At 49.8% G+C, this 20,268-nt stretch overlaps 1 protein-coding gene across 2 annotated transcripts in view; it reads right to left on the bottom strand.

Annotated features, from left to right (window-relative positions):
* Positions 1-20,268, bottom strand: part of LOC149865122 (uncharacterized) — a 177,822-nt gene that overhangs the window by 76,744 nt on the left and 80,810 nt on the right. Inside the window, exon 3 of one of the 2 annotated variants that reach the window (XM_090047808.1) lies at positions 1,850-10,545. The exons of the other annotated variant lie outside the window; for it this stretch is intronic. Within the exon in view, the coding sequence (XP_089903934.1) occupies positions 10,408-10,545 (138 nt within the window). The 3' untranslated portion in view covers positions 1,850-10,407. Of the gene's footprint in view, positions 1-1,849; positions 10,546-20,268 lie in introns of those variants that run through there. 2 annotated transcript variants of the gene reach the window in all.

Genomic DNA, 20,268 nt, shown 5'->3' with positions numbered 1-20,268 from the left:
TGTGGGGGATTTGTGAGGGGGGGTGGCTGTGTGTGTGGGGGCACAGGGTATGTTGCAGGGTGTGTATATGTGGGAGGTTGTGGGGGCGGGGTGTGGATGTATGGGGTTTGTGGGGTGTGAGGGAGGGCGGGCAGTGTGGGAACCCCCACTCCACGCACTACCTCCAAGGCACACCACCCCGACAGTGGCAGTGGGTGCTTGGGGCACTCATGGCCTGTGCAGGTGCTGCTGCCTGGCAGCACATGGCTCCAACCAGAGCTGCGCATGGAGGCAAGCAGCACAGCCAGACTGGCCCACTTCTATTGTGTGGGGCTCCCCACAGCACGTGTGCAGCTCCCAGCACTCATGCGCCACGGGGGGAAGCCCCATATGAAGGAGCCGGATGCCTTCCCCTCTCCTTGCTGCCATGGAAGCAGGGGGGTGGCCTGGCAGCAGGACCTGGTGGCAGGGAGTGGGGAAGGCAGCCAACTCCATTACATGGGGCTTCCCCCCTATGGCAGCGAGTGCTGGGAGCTGCATGTGTGCCGCGGGGAGCCCTGTGCGATAGCAGCAGGCTGGCCTGGCTGTGCTCCTTGCTGCTGTGTGCAGCTCTGGGCAGAACCATGCACCGCTGGCCGGCAGCAGCTGCGCAGGCCACAAGAACCCCAAGGGTCCCCACCTGCTGCTGCCACTATGGGGGGGGAAGTGTGTGTGGGGGAGATCCCTGCACCCCCCCAACCCTCCCTCATACCTGCACAGCAGGAGCACTGCAGCAAGGAGCACTGCAGCAAGGAGACCAGGAGGTATGAATACAACAGTGGCGGCAGCCCCATGCAGAAGCCATGCATGCTGGCTGGGCTGGGCCCTTCCACGCCCAAGGAGGGAGTGAGGCATGTGGGCTGGGCAGCGTACAATTGATTGCTGTGTGCTTGTGGGCCGGATGAAATTGCCTGGTGGGCCGGATGTGGCCCACAGGCCGTATTTTGCCTGACCCTGCTGTAGAGACACGTTGGACAATGGATAAACCTCATTAGAGGGCTCAAATTGTCTGTATGCACATGCACGTACACACATACATGCTATGGGCTTTCTTGTGCATCGCTCACAACATCGAGCTAAAACACAGACATGGTGTTAGTGGGATGATAGGAGAATCTTGTATAACTGCTGGTTTTTTTAACTGTTCCATAAGCCCTGGACAGATGAACACATACCTATTTGTAATTTACATCGGTTTTATATACCAGTATAAAATTGCTTTGGGATCAGGAATACATAGACATTCTGGGCTATACGGCTATTCTGGAATAGGTGTATGCAGCAGGTCACTTTGACTGTACCTTGCCAATAGGCAATAGCTTGTTGCCTGCTTTTACTCTTTCAGAGAGTTGCCACACATTAGGTTTGTGTTATCTGTCTGCTCTTTTATTCTGGTGTAATTCCTGTAAACACTGGTTGTCAAAATGCGTCACCTGTTCGGGCCCACAAATAAAATTCTTTCCCTGCCTGAATTCTTTGAGCCTTTCAAAAATACTATATTCACTTAACAAAAATGCATTGTGCAGCGCATTGTTCACTCTTTAATCATTTCGGTAATAAGGCACCTGGATTCTAAAAAATGGGTGCTCTGGACTCCTATTTAGTTTGTGCCTCTATTAGATAGCAGGGTCTACGAGAGAAGGTGTGGTCCTGGGACTTAAGAGGATGGGTTCTAGTCCCATGATACTTGCTTATTTTGTGCTGCTGGTTGAGCACCTTAGGCTACTGTGCCTCAACTTACCCACCAGAAAAAGGGCATCATAGTCCCTGACCACTTTTTTAGGGAACTCGGAGGTTTACTCAACATCCAATGAAGAGCAAGGAAGGTTACTGAAATTCAAATAACCTTTATTTGGCTTGAACAGTGATGACTTATATAAAGTGACAGTGAGACCAAGAAGCCAACCTAGAGACAGGAATTTATTACAAGAATCCAATAAAATAAAGAAGGTAAGAGGTAATTGCATTGTATTTGACTTCCAGAGGCTGGGAGAGGATGCCTAATCAGAAACTTAACATCGTCTCTGTTCCATGCCAACTTGAAGGCAAGGCTCCTTAATCAAATGTTAATGTGTACTTTGCTGTCGACTGTGAAGAAATGGGGTTCTCAGCGGGAAAAGAAATTCTCTCTTCTTTATAAGGGCTGGGTCCTGCATTGCCTAGCTCAATGAGAGCTTTATCACCAATACCCCGGGCTTTGGCTCAGGTCCTACGGCCCTGTTCCAGTGAAACATTTTGAAACAGGGAGCCAGAGCCTCCCCGTGACTTTCAGGAGAAGGCAGCCGCAGAGAGTTCCCCAGGTGGAGGGAACCACTGCCTTGATGAGCTGACTGCAGGGGAATAGGCAGCCAGGGCTCAGAGACTAGGAACGTCTATTGCAGAGCTGCATGCATATACTCTGCAATAGCACAGATAACTGCTTGGGCAGCAGGGGCACTGCTACAGCAGCAGACCAACAGCCCGTTAGAAGAAAGAGAGGCAGCTGTGCCAGGGCTAGCAAGACACCTGACCGGAAGTGGCCAGGGCTTGAGAGACACAAGCCCACGGCCTGAGCAGAAGCAGTCAGTTTGGCCCTGCAGGCTGCAGGGGAAAAAGCTCTCAAGCAAGAGGGCTGGGACAAATGTCTGGGCTTGTGTTATACCTGGGAGCTGCAACTAAGAACTGGGGCTCGCGGGGAGTTTTACCTATGTTGAGGAGGATTGTTACATAGCCAGCAGACTCGGAGCTTGGTTACAGCTGGTGTGCTTATGTTTCTCTTTAAGTTTAAACCAGAGGATTGGATTATGGCTACAAGGGAGGACTGGAGGCCACGGAGGGGTGCCTGGTAGGGCAGCATTGGGCAGCCTAGCCTGGGGTCAGGAAACCAGATGGCTGACAGCTGGAGAGGCAAGCAGCCTGGCTTGGGCTCAGGGACCAGAGAGCTGGGACTCATGACAGGCAGGCAGCAGCTGAGTAGGCTGACCACCTTTTCAAAATGGAAAGGTGGGACACATTACCGCTTTCCCCCACCCACTTTTGCAGGTGGCATGACTGGAGTGGAGCTGAGCAAAGTGGGGAAGGATGCAGGCTGCCAGCTGTGGACTCGGGTTCCCCATCTGATGCCCTTCCTCCAGGAGCCCCGCTGCTGCCAGGCAGGCAGGAAGCATCTCACCACGGTGGTGTGGGGCTCCCAGGGGAGGAGCAGCAGGGAGGGGAGCCTGAGGCCACAGCAGGCATCCTGCATTTGTCCCATGCACAAATCTGGGGAGGGGCACATGCCCTCCCATGACCCCTCCCTCAGGAGTGTGCATAGCAGCAGGGAGTCAGCCCCTCCCCCGCCCCCAGGATGAGCTGCCCATGGCTCCACCCTGTTCTATGCCCTGACCTCAGGCCCCATGAACCTCCCTGGCTGGACAGCACCCCCATCCCCTTCCCCCCTCATCCTGGGGGTCTCAATCTGCCCCCTTCTCCCTGTAGACTTACTTGCAGGGAGCTGCTCTCCACACTGCCTCACTGTATTTCCGGCTATGTGCATGTGTGCAGGTGCACATGTACATGTGGCACCCTCTGCATCCTGCTCCCCACAGTCCAAAGCAGCCCCTTGCAGACTGGAGCTCTGCGAGCCTGCAAGGGGAAACCAGCCATTTCCTGCATTTTTCCCCAGTGAATGGAAAACCCAGAACCTGGGATAAATGGTGTCCCAGAGGCATGCAGCCTGGGACCAGGACTTAACGTTCCCATTTCAGGACTGTCCCACCTAATTAGGGATGGGTCATAACCTTAAGGCTGAAAGGGCCAAGACCTAAAACTACACAGGCAGTAGAGGCAATCTGAAGCCAGGAGAGCTAAGGGTTGAAACCCAAAAAGGGAGCTTGGGAGCTGGGGGACCAGAGCAAAGAGACAGGGGCCAGGGGCTGGATGAGACGGGCTGAGGGTTGGACAAGGCTGAGACCTGGAAACCAGGCCAAAGGAATTGGGCCTAGGCTGGCAGTCTACATCAAAGAGTGACCAGCGAGCTAAAGCTAAGAGGGCTGAAGCCTGTAGAAGCTGGTGCATAAATCTGCAGTGACATCTGCGAGGCATGAGTATAAGTATGGGGGTGGCTGGAAGTCACAAATAGCCCACAAGGCATCAGGGGCCCTGAGGGCACAGATGGGCCAGAAGGACCCACTTAGCAAAAGAGGCTAGATTGGGACCAGTGGGGTTTGAGAGAGTTCTGCTGGACCAGAGCCGAAGGGGCACTCTGGGCTCCGGTAATCAAATTATTCCAACAAAGGCATGGCAGGAGGAAGAAAAGGGAGAGTACCCAGATAGCCAGCAGGACAGGAACTGCATGGCCACCAGGGAGCATCATGACCACCACTGGGGTCTCAGTCTTCCTGCACATATTAAGCACACACTTAAGTCCCACATAGCCCTCTAGTTTAGGGTATGGACATACAAATGATTTGCCATAAGGTAAAAGGGGAATTACCAGATATCAGCTGCTTCATGGTTACTACCCAAGTGCTAATGACACCAAGGTTGCAAGTTTGATCCCAGGTTGGACTAAATGATCTCTTGAGCTCCCTTCCAGCTTTACTTCTGTATGTATTATCCTGTAGTACCTGGAAGCTAAAGCACAGAAGTTTGGCCCTCAAGGACTGATAAGTTATCATGTGTTAACTGGTACTTAACCTTGGGTGAAAACACGCACATTGGCAGTTACTACAGGTAAGACATGTTTTAACCCGCTTGTATTTCCATACTCTCAGAGGTGGATTTTTGAGATGGAATCAGCAACCATCTCTAAAATGCCTGACTGATAGGAATGGGCTTAAGCACAGGCTTAAAGTTAAGCATGTGTCAAATGCTTTGTTTAGTCAGGGCCTGCACAAGAAGGGTTTCTGTTTCGTTTTGTTTCTTGGCTAGAAGACATCACTCCTCCCCTCGAATCATGTCCCTTTGTTTGGTGACTAGACAGATTGTAACTGTGATATAAGAGCAGATAATTTTACAGTAGCCTATAAATTCAAGTCTGACATTTTTGGCAAATATGAATTTAACAGTCCTCTTAATTCCTATCTTCCTCTCCTTTCTGTGAAAATCACCAGTAAATAGTCTTTTGTTCGATCTGACTGGGATGTTACTTCTCTTGGTATTACTTCTCTTGGTATTAGTGGTTGGCCCTTTTTGAAAGCTAGAGAATATAAAGCTGGTCAAGGGAAAAGGCAGAGTTACAACCTCTGTGGGCACATCTACACCTTTCTTAATGCATTGTAATTACGGTGCATCAAGTTTAGTACCTGTGGGCATTTTTACACATGCAAGTGCTGCAGTGCCGGGTGCTTTGAAATGCTCCTAGTGCTGCGATGCTTACAGTTGTATCTGTGGCAAAATGCACCAATTAACTGAGTCTGCTACAAAGCAGTGGATCTCCAGCGCATCGTGGGACCAAAAAGTATGTGTATAAATGCCCACCAATAACAGGTACTAACTTAACGCTCCATAATCGTCACTACTGCTCAGCAGTGTCAGCACATGCTTGTTCTGTAATGCTAATGTGCAGCAGACTGCTTCTACTGTGCATTAGCGCATTAGCATAGTTTTTGCCTGCTGTGCTAGAATTAGTCTACTGTGCATTTAGTGTCTCGTGTAGACATGCCGGCTATGAAGGAAGGCTAAGAGAGGCTGTTTCTTTACCATGGGCTCCCAGTGCCTTTGTGGCAATTCTTACCAAAGGCATCTTGCTCTCTCCTCGCACACAATGATACCATTCCTGGATGCGACATGCTCTAGACAACTATCCCTTGTCTTGTCCTACTTTGTTTTTGCAGACCTAGCTGCAGCCACTCTCCGTAACCAGTGCAGCAGCAGCTGTGGATCACTTTATGCCTCTCAATTCTGTTGTCCAAGTGGTCCCACCAGTAGGTTTGGCCACTGCCTCCAGTTATCTCTCCTCCAACCCCTGACTTAGAAACTTTATGCTCTGCTTTGCTTTCCTGAAGGGGACCATCAGAATCTGTAACACACTTTATTGACTCCTTTTTAACAGCATCTGGGGCCTTTCAAGAACTTCATCTTAATTTAAACAACCACCTGGCTTCCCTAAAAGATGTAATTAAGAAGAAGGCCTGAGCTGTGGATCATGAATCAACTTTCCCCACAGTTCAGGCAGGAAGACAGGTTGTTACTGTTTGTCTTCTCTCAATGTGGGATGATTGATTGTGAATTCCTGCTGAGGAAACGGCTGTGCTCCACAACAAAAGGGAGCTGCCGTCAAAGCAGGGAATCAAGTCTAGGTCAGAACTTTCCCCAAATTTTAATATGGGTGAATATGGGCCTCAAAGCAGAAACCCACGTCCTGCCGCTAGCCTAGATCCAGATGTTGTGGCACACCTCTGGCCTGACAGCATAGATGCAGACTCAAAACTATTTGGTTGCAAAGCAGGAGATGCATCAAAATGCATTCCCACGTACCTCTTTGCACAGACAGAAACCTGCTCAGAGTTCATTTGCAGAAAGGCTAGGCTCTGTGAAGCACCGTCTCTCGGCTCTGGATTGCAAACGGCAGCTAAAAGTAAGCAGGCTGTCTCTGCTGTGCCAGTCCTACCTTTTGTTGCCTTCTCATCTCCAAAATCTAAATATAGCACACAGCATTTCAATGAAGCACACCTGAAGCAGCATGGTAAAGCTGACAGGAAGTCTTCCCTGCTTCTTTTCCCTTCCCCCTTCCCCAGAAGGCAATAAAAAGGGGCATATTTTCACTTTACAGCCACAAAATGGTCTGAAAAAAAGATGAGATGAATCAGGTTCATCTTGCTCCTTTAGAAGCAGCGGCCATGGCATAAGGCAGGGCTGATGCTGGTTCCCACCTGCCCAAACCCTGGTAGTGGAACATCTGCTCGAGGCAGGGTGAAGATGTGGATGGTCACAAGCAGCAGGAACCTCTCTGGCACAGGGAGTGAGCAGCTGGGCCTAGTACAGTGTCTCAGGTGGGCAGAGCTGGCTTAGGAGAAGGCCTGGCTTGGGCCATTGCAGCGACGCAGCCTCTGATATGAAATGGAGGCTCAGCCACCTCTTTTCTGTGCCCTTCCCCCAAACCAAGGCAAGAAAATGGGATGGAAACTCTGCCTTCCCTTGGGTCAAGCCCACTCACTGTAGCACGAGGGTGTGATTTTTATACCGCGGCACCTGCCAGATTAAACCCAGCCCTTCATTTCCAATGACATAGTCACTGAATCCCAGAAAAGTAGAGCTAGAAGGGATCGCAAGAGGTCATCTACTCCCACCACCTGCCCCAAGGCAATTCTGCCCACACCGGAAACAGCCTAACCTGTTCTTAAAAACCTCCAGTGAAAGAGCCTGAACAACTCCCTGAGGCGCCTGTTTAGTGTTTCACCCCTGTAATGGTTACAGTTTTCCTTTAGTATCAAACCTAAACCTTCTTCACTGTAAATTAAACTGATTTCTTCTCTTCCCCTCACCTTCACTGTCTTCATTATAACAATCTGATGCCTATTGGTAAATTGTTAGCGTGCCTCCCCATCAGCTTTTTCTCTTGTAGCTTAAACCAGCAGCTCCTATACGTTTTGGGGGTTGCTCCCTCCCCTTTTGAGTTTATGATGCAGCTGTGTTTCCCTACAGTTCGGTGCTATGGTTAATAAAAATGTAAACACTTTATATCGCTAACAACCATAGTGTTAGAGATGTTTAGGGCCAAATCCTATGCCAGACTGTTCAAGTCCCCAAAATCCCATTAATGCACCCCCTTTAATAACATACTAGTAGATTCATAGTTGTTAGGGTCGGAAGGGACCTCAACAGATCATCAAGTCTGACCCCCTGCCCTGGGCAGGAACGAGTGCTGGGGTCAGATGACGCCAGTCAGATGCCTATCCATCATCTGGATAGGCCTCTGGTATTTCATCTTTAATACAAAGTGATGAAAAAGCAGCCAAGAAGAGGAGGACCCACCGATTCTCTGTATTCAGCTTTTGGGGGTGCATGCAGACTGCAGTAAGATCATACTCGGGCACCAAACAGGTGGAGTAGGATCCAGCCCTTAGAGGCATTCTTCATCTTGAATTGCTCTTCCTTTCCCTCTGTTTTGCCTTCCCCTTCCCCATGCTTTCCCCTGGCCTACCTCGTTTTGAGAAATGCTGGACTGAACAGCCCTTTCAGGCTGATGCAGTGAGAAATGATGGGGGGAGTAAAGCTCTTTTCACTTCTTTTGAGAGAAGCCATCAAAGCAGCAGGGACACAGCGGTTCCAACTGCATCCTCCGCCGTTCTCAACCCCACTCCCACCACTGCGCGCTCCCCCCAGCTGCTCTGCAGAGGTGGTGAGGACCCAGCCTCCGTGCAAAACCTCTTCTCTCTTGTTTTTATCAGCCCGATATTCATGGCACCAAGCCCTTATGCTGTCATGCAAAGCTGGAAGGAAGGAACCAAGCAATAAAGCAGCCCACGCTGAGGTGTGAGGGCCGCAAACCCTCCGGCTGTAATTCAGCACCATAAATTAAAGCCTCTGAAATGGGTTCAGTGGGTCATTAGCAAGCACAACACTGGGAATACAGAGGCCTCCCAAGAGCCCTGCCTTACAGAAGGGACCTAACTCAAAGCCACGCTACCCACGTCCCTCAACAATGTTATTCATGTTGAATATTTTTAGCATTGCCTCTGCTATGGCTATAAATTTTTATTACCCCAGTCAAGCTGAAATCCTGCCAACAGGGTTTGTTACGAGTGATAAACTGAGTTACCATGGTGCAGGGAGGGAGGGTGGCTGGAGGTAAGGTGGGAGAGGAGAAAGAGGGGGCCTCTGTGGCTGTGTTTACTGAAGTAGCGCTAGTTGAAAAAGCAGATGTGTGGTCCTGTGTGCATTTCCATATCGTTAAGCTGAAGGTCTGGCTGACTTGAGAATCTGAAGGGCATTCTTTGAACACAAGATGAGGGTGGGAGAGAGATTACAGAAGGCCTTTGGGGTTGCCACACAGGGAAACCCAAGAGCCTCAGCCTAGCCCGTTCAGTAGGCTGTACCATATAAACTGCTCACAGTGAAATGCAGAAAGCGTTCGCCGTGCCCGTAATTTCTGCTACTGCCGCTTGCAGTGTAATACAACCAAAAACCACCAAACAAAAGGGGAATCCCTGCTTTCCAGCACTGGGAAAAGGTCCATTTTCTGATCCTGAGGACATCCTGGGATGCATCTGGAGCAACTCCAAGTCAGTGTGGCTATGCGTGCAGATTCTGCGCTCGCAGTCTGCACTGGGCTGTCCAGGAGCAGGGCCGATTTGAAAATCGATGTGCACACAGTTTTATCTGCAGGTGAAGCATATGGAAGATGATGTAAAAAATGGAAGAGGCAGATAGAGTCACACGCGGACATTGAATAGGTGAAGTAGGATCATATCTTCTTTTTTTTAAAATACCACTCAGATGCTAGGAGAAAAGGCTGTGTCAGCAGCAGCACCTAGTAACTCTTGCCATAGCAATATATTGAACTTAATTTTATAAGCTAAAAGTCACTTGTACTAATTTTTTAAGGTAAAAGTCACTTGCACACCAAGTCAGTCGGTGAAACCGGCAGAAAATACATTTTTCCCCTTTAAAAAAGCATGTTTTTTATGTGAAAATTTCAGTCCTTTGACCATTTCTGTAATTTACAGATTCACTTTTCCCTTCATCATCTAATTCTGCCACTGAATGACATTTCAGCAGGGTGACATCTGAGCACTGTATAAATGAAGCCTTTATCCATTCTTGGATTCTTGGAAAAGGCTGCCTTCTTTCTGAGTTCTTGGAATCTGAGTTGAAGATGCATTAAAAAAAAAAAGCCCTACCCCTTTTTCATAACAGATGCTCTATGCAAATGTTGAAATAAGTGTATTAATATCAGATGCAGCCATCTGTTTAAATAATTTGTCAGGAAAGAAGTAAATGCAGTGAGTCTCAAGCAAAAATAAAAATAATAATAAAAATAAAAACCGGAGCTGTGTAGCAGGTTTCAGTGGGGTACGTGCGGTGTGTGGAGAGTTCAGAGCATCCCTAATAGCTTCTCCAAATCCTGGGAGTGCAATAATGAACCATCCATCTCTTGAACCAATGGCCCCCTTCTTTTTTTAATAAAAAAGGCCTGCAGTATTTTACAGTAATGATCCATAACACTGCAGATTTTGGCACTGTGACTGCGGTGTCTTGGATTATCACTATGATTTTTCTGCAAGGTCCAAATGTTGTTATATTTCCCTCTGTTTAGGACTTGATCAAGCAGCCGTGGGACTCGGTGGGAGAACTAGCACTGACATCAGTAGGTATCGGATCGGGCCTGCGCTTCTCCACGGGCAATCTAAGGAATTACCTAGAGGTGAATCATGGCAGGCGCAGTGGGGTCCACTGGAAAGCTAAGGATGTCTTCTCCTGCCAGCCTCAACAGATCCTCACAAGAACAGCTGTAGTGCCACACAAGGGACACCCGGCATCTCTGCTCTCAAACACCCTGGAGACAGAGGTCTGGAGAACAGCGGCAGAAGGAATCTCCCTCAGCTGCATTTCCCAGCTTGGCACCTGCAAAACAGCAGCGGGTGGTTAAAGCAGTGATCTCAAGAGCACCAGGCCAGGGGTATAGGTGTCCTCATAACAGCTGGCAGCATATGGGCTCTAGTAATCCCCCCCCACGGAAGGTGGTATGAAACAGCATGCACATTAAGCCCCAAAAACAAACCTCAGCAAGGGTAGATCTCATTAAAAATAATCAGCAGCCCTTTCAGAAGCCAGGAAGCTGGTTTTTGAATGGCATTTGTTTGAATACATCAGAATTACAGGAACAGCTGTGCTAAGCCCTGGGTTGAAGCCACGGTGCAGCAACATGAAGCTACCATCTCCTGCAGGCAGATGACAGGCAATGCAGGCTTGTAGGTAAAGCCCTAGATGGGGACTCAGGAGACCTAGCCCTGCTACTGCTCTGCTGGGTGACCTTGACTAAGTCACTTCCCTGTTCTGTGCCTCTGTTTCTCCATCTGTAAAATGCACATAACGATGTCCTTGTTTATACAGCACTTGTGGATCTACCAATGAAACCACTGTTTAAAATGACTCATAACAGGAATATTAGAACTAATTGGTTATTTCTTGCCCATCCACAATCCTCGATTTGGTATCAGACACAAGTGCTTGGAATAGACTGCCGCCGGAGGTGGTTCAAGCGCCTAGCCTGAACGCCTTCAAAGGACATCTGGACGTTTATCTTGCTGGGATCCTATGATCTCTGCTGACTGGCTGCCCCTGGGGCAGGGGGCTGGACTCGACGATCTTCTGAGGTCCCTAATGGCTATGAATCTAAGAAATTCCTCAAAGTGTGTGTGTACAGGTGGGGATAGATCCACGTGGGCAGGACAGAGATGAGTTTGATTCCAAATGCTTAAAAACCTTCTCTTTGCAGAGCTGAAGAGAAGCAGCAGAATGTGAAGGACTGTGACCAACCCAGGTTTCAACAAAAATGGAAAATCAGAGGCCTGTCCAAACCGGCCAGCCCATCAGGCTAGCGTAGCTACGGCACAGCTCTTTCTCTCGCCAGTGGCACACAAGGGAGTGATGTGGCCAGCATCACATTTGGCTGCTGTTTGGCTCCCCAGAATGAAGGACCAGGTGGCCATTTCCAGCTGGGCCAGCTGGTGGCAGCCTTCAGCACAGTCTGAAGCCGTGTTTGAACCAAAATGAGATGCCGAAAGTGGGGGGGAGAGGATGCACCCCTCCCGCATCTCTGCTTGCACATGGGGGGAGGAGGGGAGGCCTGGCCTACTGAGCAAGTGTCTGGAGAAGAGCAGGAGAGTAGGCAGGGGATGGTGGTTACCTGTGACCGGTTCACAGATTTCATAGATTTCATAGACATGGAAGGGACCTCGGGAGATCATCGAGTCCAGCCCCCAGGAAGTCAGCTGGGGTCATAGGATCCCAGCAAGATAAGCATCCAATTTACTCTTGAAGGTGTTCAATGTAGGTGCTTGAACCACCTCCGCTGGCAGGCTGTTCCAGACCTTGGGGGCTCGGACAGTAAAGAAATTCTTCCTTATGTCCAGCCTGAAACGGTCTTGCAGGAGTTTGTGACCGTTCGACCTCGTCATCCCTTGGGGCGCTCTGGTGTGGACAACTAGCAGATAACTAACTGGTGAAAGCAGGGCCTGGGGCGTGCCTCCCTTTGTAGGCCCCTTCCTCATGGCCGATGGTATAAATATATGCCGGACCTAAAAAATATCCCGAGCAACCCAACAAGAGGTTAAGCAAGTCAATCGTTTGCCAAGAAAAACGAAGCCAGGAGCAGTGCCAGCCGCGTGAGCCTGGAGCGGCAGTGAAAATAAGAACCCGATTAAAGTTGTAGCAACTTTTAAAGCAGGCGAGCTTTTAAGGGTGCCTCACAGGTGGCAGCAAAGAGGGAAGTGTTGATGAACGAGCCCTGAGAGCAGAAGGAAGATGGATGAGGAAAGCGCGGGGCTGTGATTCAGGAAGGCAGGTTCTCCTCCTGGCACAGCCTGCCTCTGGCAACTCCACCTCCCTTTACCTCTGTTTCCTTCGGTGCGAGATGAGATTGGTCACATCCCAGGGGACTGCGAGGCACGAGCATGTGCAAATACCAGGCCTGGTTCTCACCTTCCCTACAGGGGCTCAACTTCTGGGGCGTTAGTCCAGGTTTAAACGTAAGGGCCCCATTAGAAAGCGAAGATCCTTTCTAAAGTTCATGCAATGTCAGGAGTTTTAGAAAAGTGGGTCTTCTCCCTGAGTGGAATTTTTCTGAAAAGTCCCAGATAAACTGATAAATAGGGCATCCAAAAAATCAACTGGCCCTGGCGTCTGGGCTATATTCCTAGCTCATTTTCTTCTTGGTTTTATCTCCAAAAACAGCTAGGCTCACCAAGCACAAGTATACTTTAACCCGTCAGATTTTGGGAGGAGGAGTGCTGCCTTTGGCTAGCTTTAGAGAGTAAAATTTTGACCCACTAATGGAGCATTCTGGTATTTTACGGGCCCTCATGGCCCCAACGTGTACTTAAAACCCAGTCTGAAGCCCACTGAAATCAACATAGAAAGACGCCATCCCTAAATCCTACATATTGTTACATGAAGGCTATGAGAGGTCTGTGGGATCTGGTATCAGAGAATCAAAGAGAAGTCAGGCTAGAAGGGGTCTCCAGAGGTCATGTTGAGATCATCAGATCATCATCAGATCATCTGGAGGTCATCTAGAGATTATCAGAGAAGTCAGGCTGGAAGGGACCTCCAGAGGTCATCTAGTCCAACCTCCTAACCCAGGCAAGATCATCCCTATCCAAACCATCCTATATAAACCCATTGTCTAATCAATTAGCAAAATTACAAGCAATCATGATATGACCATAAGACATAATGCCCTAACTTGCTGTTGGTAAAGTAGGGGGACCACAGTGGCCAACATCCTGCTGCTGCAGAGGTTGTTAAAATACCCTTGAGAGACCCAAGGAAGAGATCCAACAGGGTCTTATTAACCTTTGCATTGCTCCCGTTCTATGCACTCAGCATTCGGATTAATTTTTAACCCCCATTAAAAATTAGCCTTAATCCAGACCCTGATACCTAGTGTAGGCATCTGCAAGACAAATGATCCTGAACCCGAAGATAGAGCAGTGATTCTCAACCAGGGTGCCACTATATCTTTTGAAAGGTGCCATTAGGCATTAGCAGATAAACAGATAAACCAAGTCAGGCCTGTGCCTGGACAAACTAAATTAAACCAAACTAAACTAAACTAAACAAACTAAACTAAACCAGGCCTGTGCCTGGACAATCTCCCATCCCCATTGCCAGGGCTCTCTGCAAGGAAGTAAGCACCGTAATAAATAAATTGGTTTTTTAAATTGAGTGCCGCTCAGTTCACAAAAGTTATGGAGGGGTGCCGTGAGTTCAACAAGGGGTGCCTCGAGTCCAGAAAGACAGGGAAGCACTGGTATAGAAAGAACAGAGGAACATCACCTAGTCTGCTTCCTGCACAACACAGGAACATATAAAACCTCACTCCATAATTTCTACCCAGCATCTCCTTGAGGAAGGTCTCCTGTCTTGACGAAAAGATTTCAAGTGATGAATTACTGACCATGTCCCCAGGTGACATTGTCCTAACAGTTAATTCCCTCTACTTCTAAAAATTTGCACTTGATTTCTAGTCTGAAAGTCCCTTTGGGTTAAAGGCAAGAGGAATTTGGAGGGGGGCGCGGGGGGAGGAGAACAGAAACTAGGTTGCAGTTGCTCATATTGTATAGATAAAGAGATAACTAGTCAGCAGAGGTGTGAAACTGTCTCCTTTCGTAAACCATGATTAACCACATAAAGTATCCTCCCCGAGAGGGTTGAAACATCTGCTTTATTTCTATGGAGCAATTGCTGTGCACTAACTTCAGCTAAAACCATTCTAATAACATCAGAGATGAACAGCTGACCTTTAGTACTTTGGGAAGTGGAGAGTTAGAGGGATCTGACAAATGCATTTGTAGTCGGGTATCAGAAGAAATGAACCTTGCAATGAAGCTGACGATGCAGTAGCACATGCCAGCCCCCTGTGCATTTGTCAGAAATGTTATTATTCATCATTATTATTATTTATGCATTGCCCAAAGTGTATGCCCAAAGTGCACTAGGCACTTTGGAGGAAAGACAAGGTTAGAACAGCCCTGCTTGAGTTCCCCGTTATGAACAGACATGAGGCTGATGTAGTGAACTCTGCCTTGGGATCATAGATGCTTCCAAGTTCCATGTGTCTCGGTAGCATCCAAACACTGCCTCTAAGTCCAGTCTCCCCAGCACACTCCCAGGGTACAGCCTTCCTGGTCTGGTACCCTGCCTCAGGATGTAGGACTCCACAGTTCACCCATCCTAGGCCACCAAAAATCAGTGCTGAATTCCCTCCTAGGCAGACAAGGTTCTTTGGGTGAATCTGAGATCTTTTATTAGACCAACTTAAATAGCTGGAAAGCAATTTTTAAGCAAGCTTTCAGATTCAAAAACCCTTCGTTAGGCTAAGGAAGTTTCTGCAGTTGGTGTGTGCTCTTCCTGGCTGGAAGGAAAAGTAAAGCAGCCAGAGGCTGGGCTGGTCTGTACACAAGACACGCAGTCAGTGAAAATGTAGATGGAGGAGTCAAAGGGTGAGAGACAGACTTGGGGGGAGGGGGGGAGAGAAGGGGGATGAATAGTGGAGAGATACCTGGGGAGTTAGCTGTCAGGCAGGTTATAATGTGTCATAAATCCAATGTCTATATTTAGTTCATGAGTTTTAGTATCCAGGAGGCTGATGAAGTGGAGTTCACAGGCTCGTCTCTGGGAAGTGTTGTGTAAGTTTTTTTCCAGCTCTCAAACTCTTTGTGGTATCGGCGACAGAAGCTTCTTAGCAGACAGTGGCTTTGCTAGTAGTAGGTATTGTCCTGACAGCAGGGCCAGGGACAGACATTCAAAATGCCAGAGCCTGAACTGATTCAGTGTCTTCAGGTTAGCCTAACCTGGCTGGATTGAACAGATTTGTAACTGCACAGACATTCCTCTGGACTGAGGAAATGTGGGCACAGGCCAGGAGCCAGGAGGCACTAGAGCAAGCCCTCAGCTTCAGGGAAGCTGTGTCGGGGGCGCATGGCCAGGTCGGGCAGTAGCCTTGGCTAAACTGGTCAGAGAAGGCTTTAATTTCCCCCTCCCTGTCCCACCAGCAGGGACCTGAGCCAGGACCGCCAAGCGCTCCCCTCTCGCTGCTGCAGTGGTGGGCCTGGGAGCAGCCAGACACTGGCCAGCATGGCCCCTGAGGCAGAGAGGGAAGGAAGGGGGGTTATTCCCTGCTCTACCCCCACTGCCCCTGGATGACCACAGCCAGGTCTGCCCACCCTGACTGCCACCACCACTACCACTCGGTCCTTGCTTGCAACAAGTGGTGGAATAAGCCCACTCCTGCCCCCTCTGCCAGATGCCAGAGGGAGGGGGGAATAATCGCCCTCCCTGCCTCTACCTAAGGGGCCCTACCACCCAGCACCTGGCTGTGCCCCTGTCCTGCCACTGCAGTGGTGAGGGGGCAGGGCTCTTGATGGGGGCAGCAGGCCCTGTCGTGGTGTTGGGGAGAATAAGCCCTTCCCCGGTGTGGGGCTGCGCTGCAGGGCGGGCAGAGCTGCAGGGGGCTACATGCAGCAGCACCGGGGACCACAGGAGGCCAGAGCCCCCCCAGTACTGCTGCCACTGCCACTGCCATGGTCCACAGCAGCTTTCCCTGCTCCGCAGCACAGTCCCCTTCCCCCCCGCTGCCCTTGCCAGGAAGGGGCTCACGCTCTGGGAAACTGTGACAGGGGCTGCTGTCCCCACCATGGTCGCTCCCCCTTTGCCACTCCAGGGGCTGGCCAGGGGCAGGGGCAGGGCCAGATGCCAGCTGGCAGGGCCCCTTAGACAGGGGGCTGGGATGGGGTTTATTCCTCCATGTGCCTCTGGGGGACTGGAGTGGGGTCTGCCCGCCCCGACAACCACCACTGCTCACTCTGTGCCCAGGGGCAAGCCGTGAAATGATCCCCTTCCCTCCCCCCTGCCTAAGGGGCCCTGCTGGCTGGTGTCTGCCCCACATATGCCCAGCTGGTGGAGCGGTGAGGGGGGAGCGACCGTGATGGGGGCAGCAGCCCCTGTCACGGTTTCGCAGCGCGCGAGCTCCTGCCCCGCAGGGGGAGGGGGGAAGAGGGGGAAGGAGCATACTGCAGGGTGGGGAAAGTTGCTGCAGACCATGACAGTGCTGGGCAGGGCTCTGGCCCCCTCCAAGCCCTGGTGCTGCCACACACAGTCCCCTGCAGCTCTGCCCACCCTGCAGCATGGCCCCCCCACCAGGAAGGGGCTTGCACTCCCCAACACTATGAGAGGGGCTGCTGCCCCCATCAAGAGCCCTGCCCCCTTCCTGCTGCAGTGGTGGGGTGGGGGCACAGCCAGACGTCAGCCAGCAGGGCCCCTTAGGCGGGGGGCAGGGACAGGGCTTATTTCCCATCCCTCTAGCATCTAGTGGAGGGGGCAGTTGGGTGCTTATTCTGCTGCTTGCCCCAAGCAGAGAGTGAGAAGCAGCAATGGCAGTTGGGGCGGGCAGACCTGGCTGCAGTCCCCCGGGGGAAGTGATGGTAGAGGGCAGAATAAACTCCCCCCCCCGCCCCCTGTGCCTCAGAAGCCATTCTGGCTGGTGTATGGCTGTGCCTGGCCCCGCTGCTGCAGCAGTGAGGGGGGAGCACCCAGCAGACCCGGCTCGGGTCCTTGCTGGTGGGACAGGGAGAGGAATTAAACCCCTCTGTGGCGAGTCCAGCCAAGGCTAATGCCAGGGCTGGCCATGCCCCTGCCACTGGAGTAGCCAGCATGGAGAAGTGCAGGTCTGTGCTGGTGAGACAGGGAAGGGAAGTGGGGAATAAACTTCTTCCCTTCTGGGGCCAGCATCTGGCTGGGGAGCAGAGGGGTGGGGCCATCCCTGCTCTGCTGGAGCCGAGAGCCCAGCCCAAAGTGCATGCTGGGATGCTCTGGTTTAAGTTAAACCAGGAAGGAGTCTGGGACAGACATTGCATAAACTGGTTTGAGCTCAATCAGTTAAGTCTGATAGTAAATTCAATGAGGTTTATCTCAAACTGGTTTTGGCCTTTTTGAAACTGGTTTATGTGCATTGAACGTCTTTTCTGTTACAGGTTTAGACCAATTTCTGATCACTTAAACTGGTTTATGAGTAATATCTGTCCCTAACCTAGAAGACCATTTTATTACCAACAGCTATCTCATTCAGGGTCTGAGTTCTAGGCTACAGGTGCTAATGTGGGCAGGATGATGCCATCAAATCAGTTAAAGTTATATTAACATTAAAGTCAAAATGGCGGCTAAAACACAACATGGGTTTTAACAGAATCAACCCAAGGACGCAGGAATAGATCCCAATTGTCACACAGGCCATGGCTCAAAGAGCTGATGATCAGACAGGTACTGGTCAGGCTGGTTAGTATTAAAATTAAATGGAAGTAAGGTGGGATCATCCTGGGTCATCTACGCCCTGAGATATATTCCCAGTAAATGGAAATATGCCGACATTCTTCTACTTCGGTTTTAGCTTATCTACACCAGGGAACATAGCAGGCCTTTCTAGCCATTCTTACTCCAACTCCATGGTCAAGTAACCTTACAAATTTCCATGGGGTTATGTTGGCATAACACAAGAATAACACAACAGTTGATTGCATCCTAAAGGCCCTCCAGCAGGCTCCATATATATATACATATGGCTCAGATTTTCAAGGGTATAAAAGAGATTACCATCCAGCTCCCATTGACATTGATTGGAGCTCATCTTCCTCATGTGGTATGAGGGATGAGAAATGGCAGACATCAAAGATGCAATAGCAACAGAGCACAGCTCTTGCTTACTCAAAACCAAGTTGGGGGTGATGTAGGAGATGTAAAACTGGTGCATAATTTCTAGTATAAATGGAAAAACTAAGTCTCCTTCCATTAGTGGTCATTAGAGAAGTCTTCCCACTGTCTTTATTAACAACAGGAGCATTATGTCCCACACTTTGGCCAAAACTGCAATACAAGTAGTTGTGACTTTGCCTTTTTAAATTCTCCTCATATGTTCACTTGTACTTTACTTCCTGGGCCTGACACTTAGAAAGAGAAAAGCAGGGCTGAAGGGGACCTGCAGAAGTCATCTAGTCCAACACTCCACCAGAGGCAGAATCATTCCTATCCAAACCATGCCATACAAATCCTTGTCTAGCCTATTAGTCAGCTCTGATACAACCACAAAGCATAATGCCATCACCTGCCACAGGTAAGGCAGGGGGACAACAGTGGCCAATGTCCTGCTGCTGCAAGGGTTGTTAAAATATGTGTTACAGATCCAAGGAAGAGGGCCATGCTCCACCACTCCAGAGGAAGGCAAAGCCCCTCACAGACCACACCAATCTGATCATGGGGAAAAATTCCTTCCTGATCCCAAATATGGTCATCGGTCTGACCCTGAGCAGAGGGGCAGGACCCTCTAGCCTGGAACCTAACTTAAATTAAGTTTGCTGGAGAATGGGTGGACAACCACCAGTGCAAGCCCACCAAGTGTCAACCGCAGGATCAGCAGGTCAGGCAGCACAAGGGAATTCACTCCTAACCGAGGCCAGGGACAAGACTCTTCTAGGAGTCTGGGCAGCCTAAGGCTTCTGATAGCAGGCTTACTTTCCTGTACACAAATGCCTGGAGCCTGGGGAACAAACAGGAGGAGCTGCTAAACAAAAATGAATACGATCTCATAGGTATAACCAAGACCTGGTAGGACTCAACCTATGACTGGACCACAGATATAGATGACTATATCTTGTACAGGAGGGATTGTGTTGGTAGAAAGGGACAGGGTGTATCTTTCTATGTGAAGGAGCAGTACACTTCCCTACAAGTGGAGTTTGGCACCCTAGAAGGGCAACTTGAGACCCTCTGGGTTAGTTTACAGGGGAAACGCAGTAAAGGGGATATAACGGTAGGAGCCTACTATAGACCTCTTAACCAAGAAGAAGATCTTGACCACACATTTGTTAGGGAACTGGCACAGGCTGCATGCCCTCGTGCATGGTTGTCATGGGTGACTTCAACTACCCTGACTTCTCATAGGTGGAGCACTCTGTGAAAGCTGATCAGTCGTGTAGCTTCCTCACTTGCATTGACGAACTCTACTTGTCTCAAGAAGTCTATGGGCCAACAAGAGGTAAGCACTCCTAGATCTAGTACTGGCCAAAGAGGATGATCTAGTGAATGACCTGAAAGTTGAAGGGAAGCTGGTTGACAGCGATCACAAGTTGATTACTTTCTCTATCCATCGCAAAGCTGGTAAATCAGTCAGCAATGCAGAAATCCTTGATTTTAGGAAAGCCAACTTTCGTTAAGTTCAGAAGGCTGGCTGCCAAGGCCCTGAGAGGCCATAATCTGACAGGGAGGGGAAACCACGATAAGCGGTTGCAATACTTGAAGCACAAGGGAAGCTCATCCTAGCCCATAGGAAAGGCAGCAAAAGGGCTGGGCAACCCCCATGGCTAAATAGGGTACTCATGGACCTCCTGTATCTTAAAAGAGAAGCCTATAAAGAATGGGAGTCAGGTAACATCACCAAGAAGGAGTATTCAGCACTGGCCTGCACCTGTAGGGAGCAAACTAGGAAGGCCAAGGCTGAAATCAAACTCAAACTGGCTACAGGAATCAAGAACAACAAAAAGTCCTTCTTCAGTTACATGGGTAGTTGGAAGAAAA

The sequence above is a fragment of the Crocodylus siamensis genome, chromosome 5, assembly GCF_052110815.1.
Source record: "Crocodylus siamensis isolate JL-2025a chromosome 5, ASM5211081v1, whole genome shotgun sequence".
Classification (NCBI taxonomy): Eukaryota; Metazoa; Chordata; order Crocodylia; family Crocodylidae; genus Crocodylus; species Crocodylus siamensis.
Note: the sequence above shows the minus strand (reverse complement) of the source record. Positions and strands in the feature narration are given on the sequence as shown.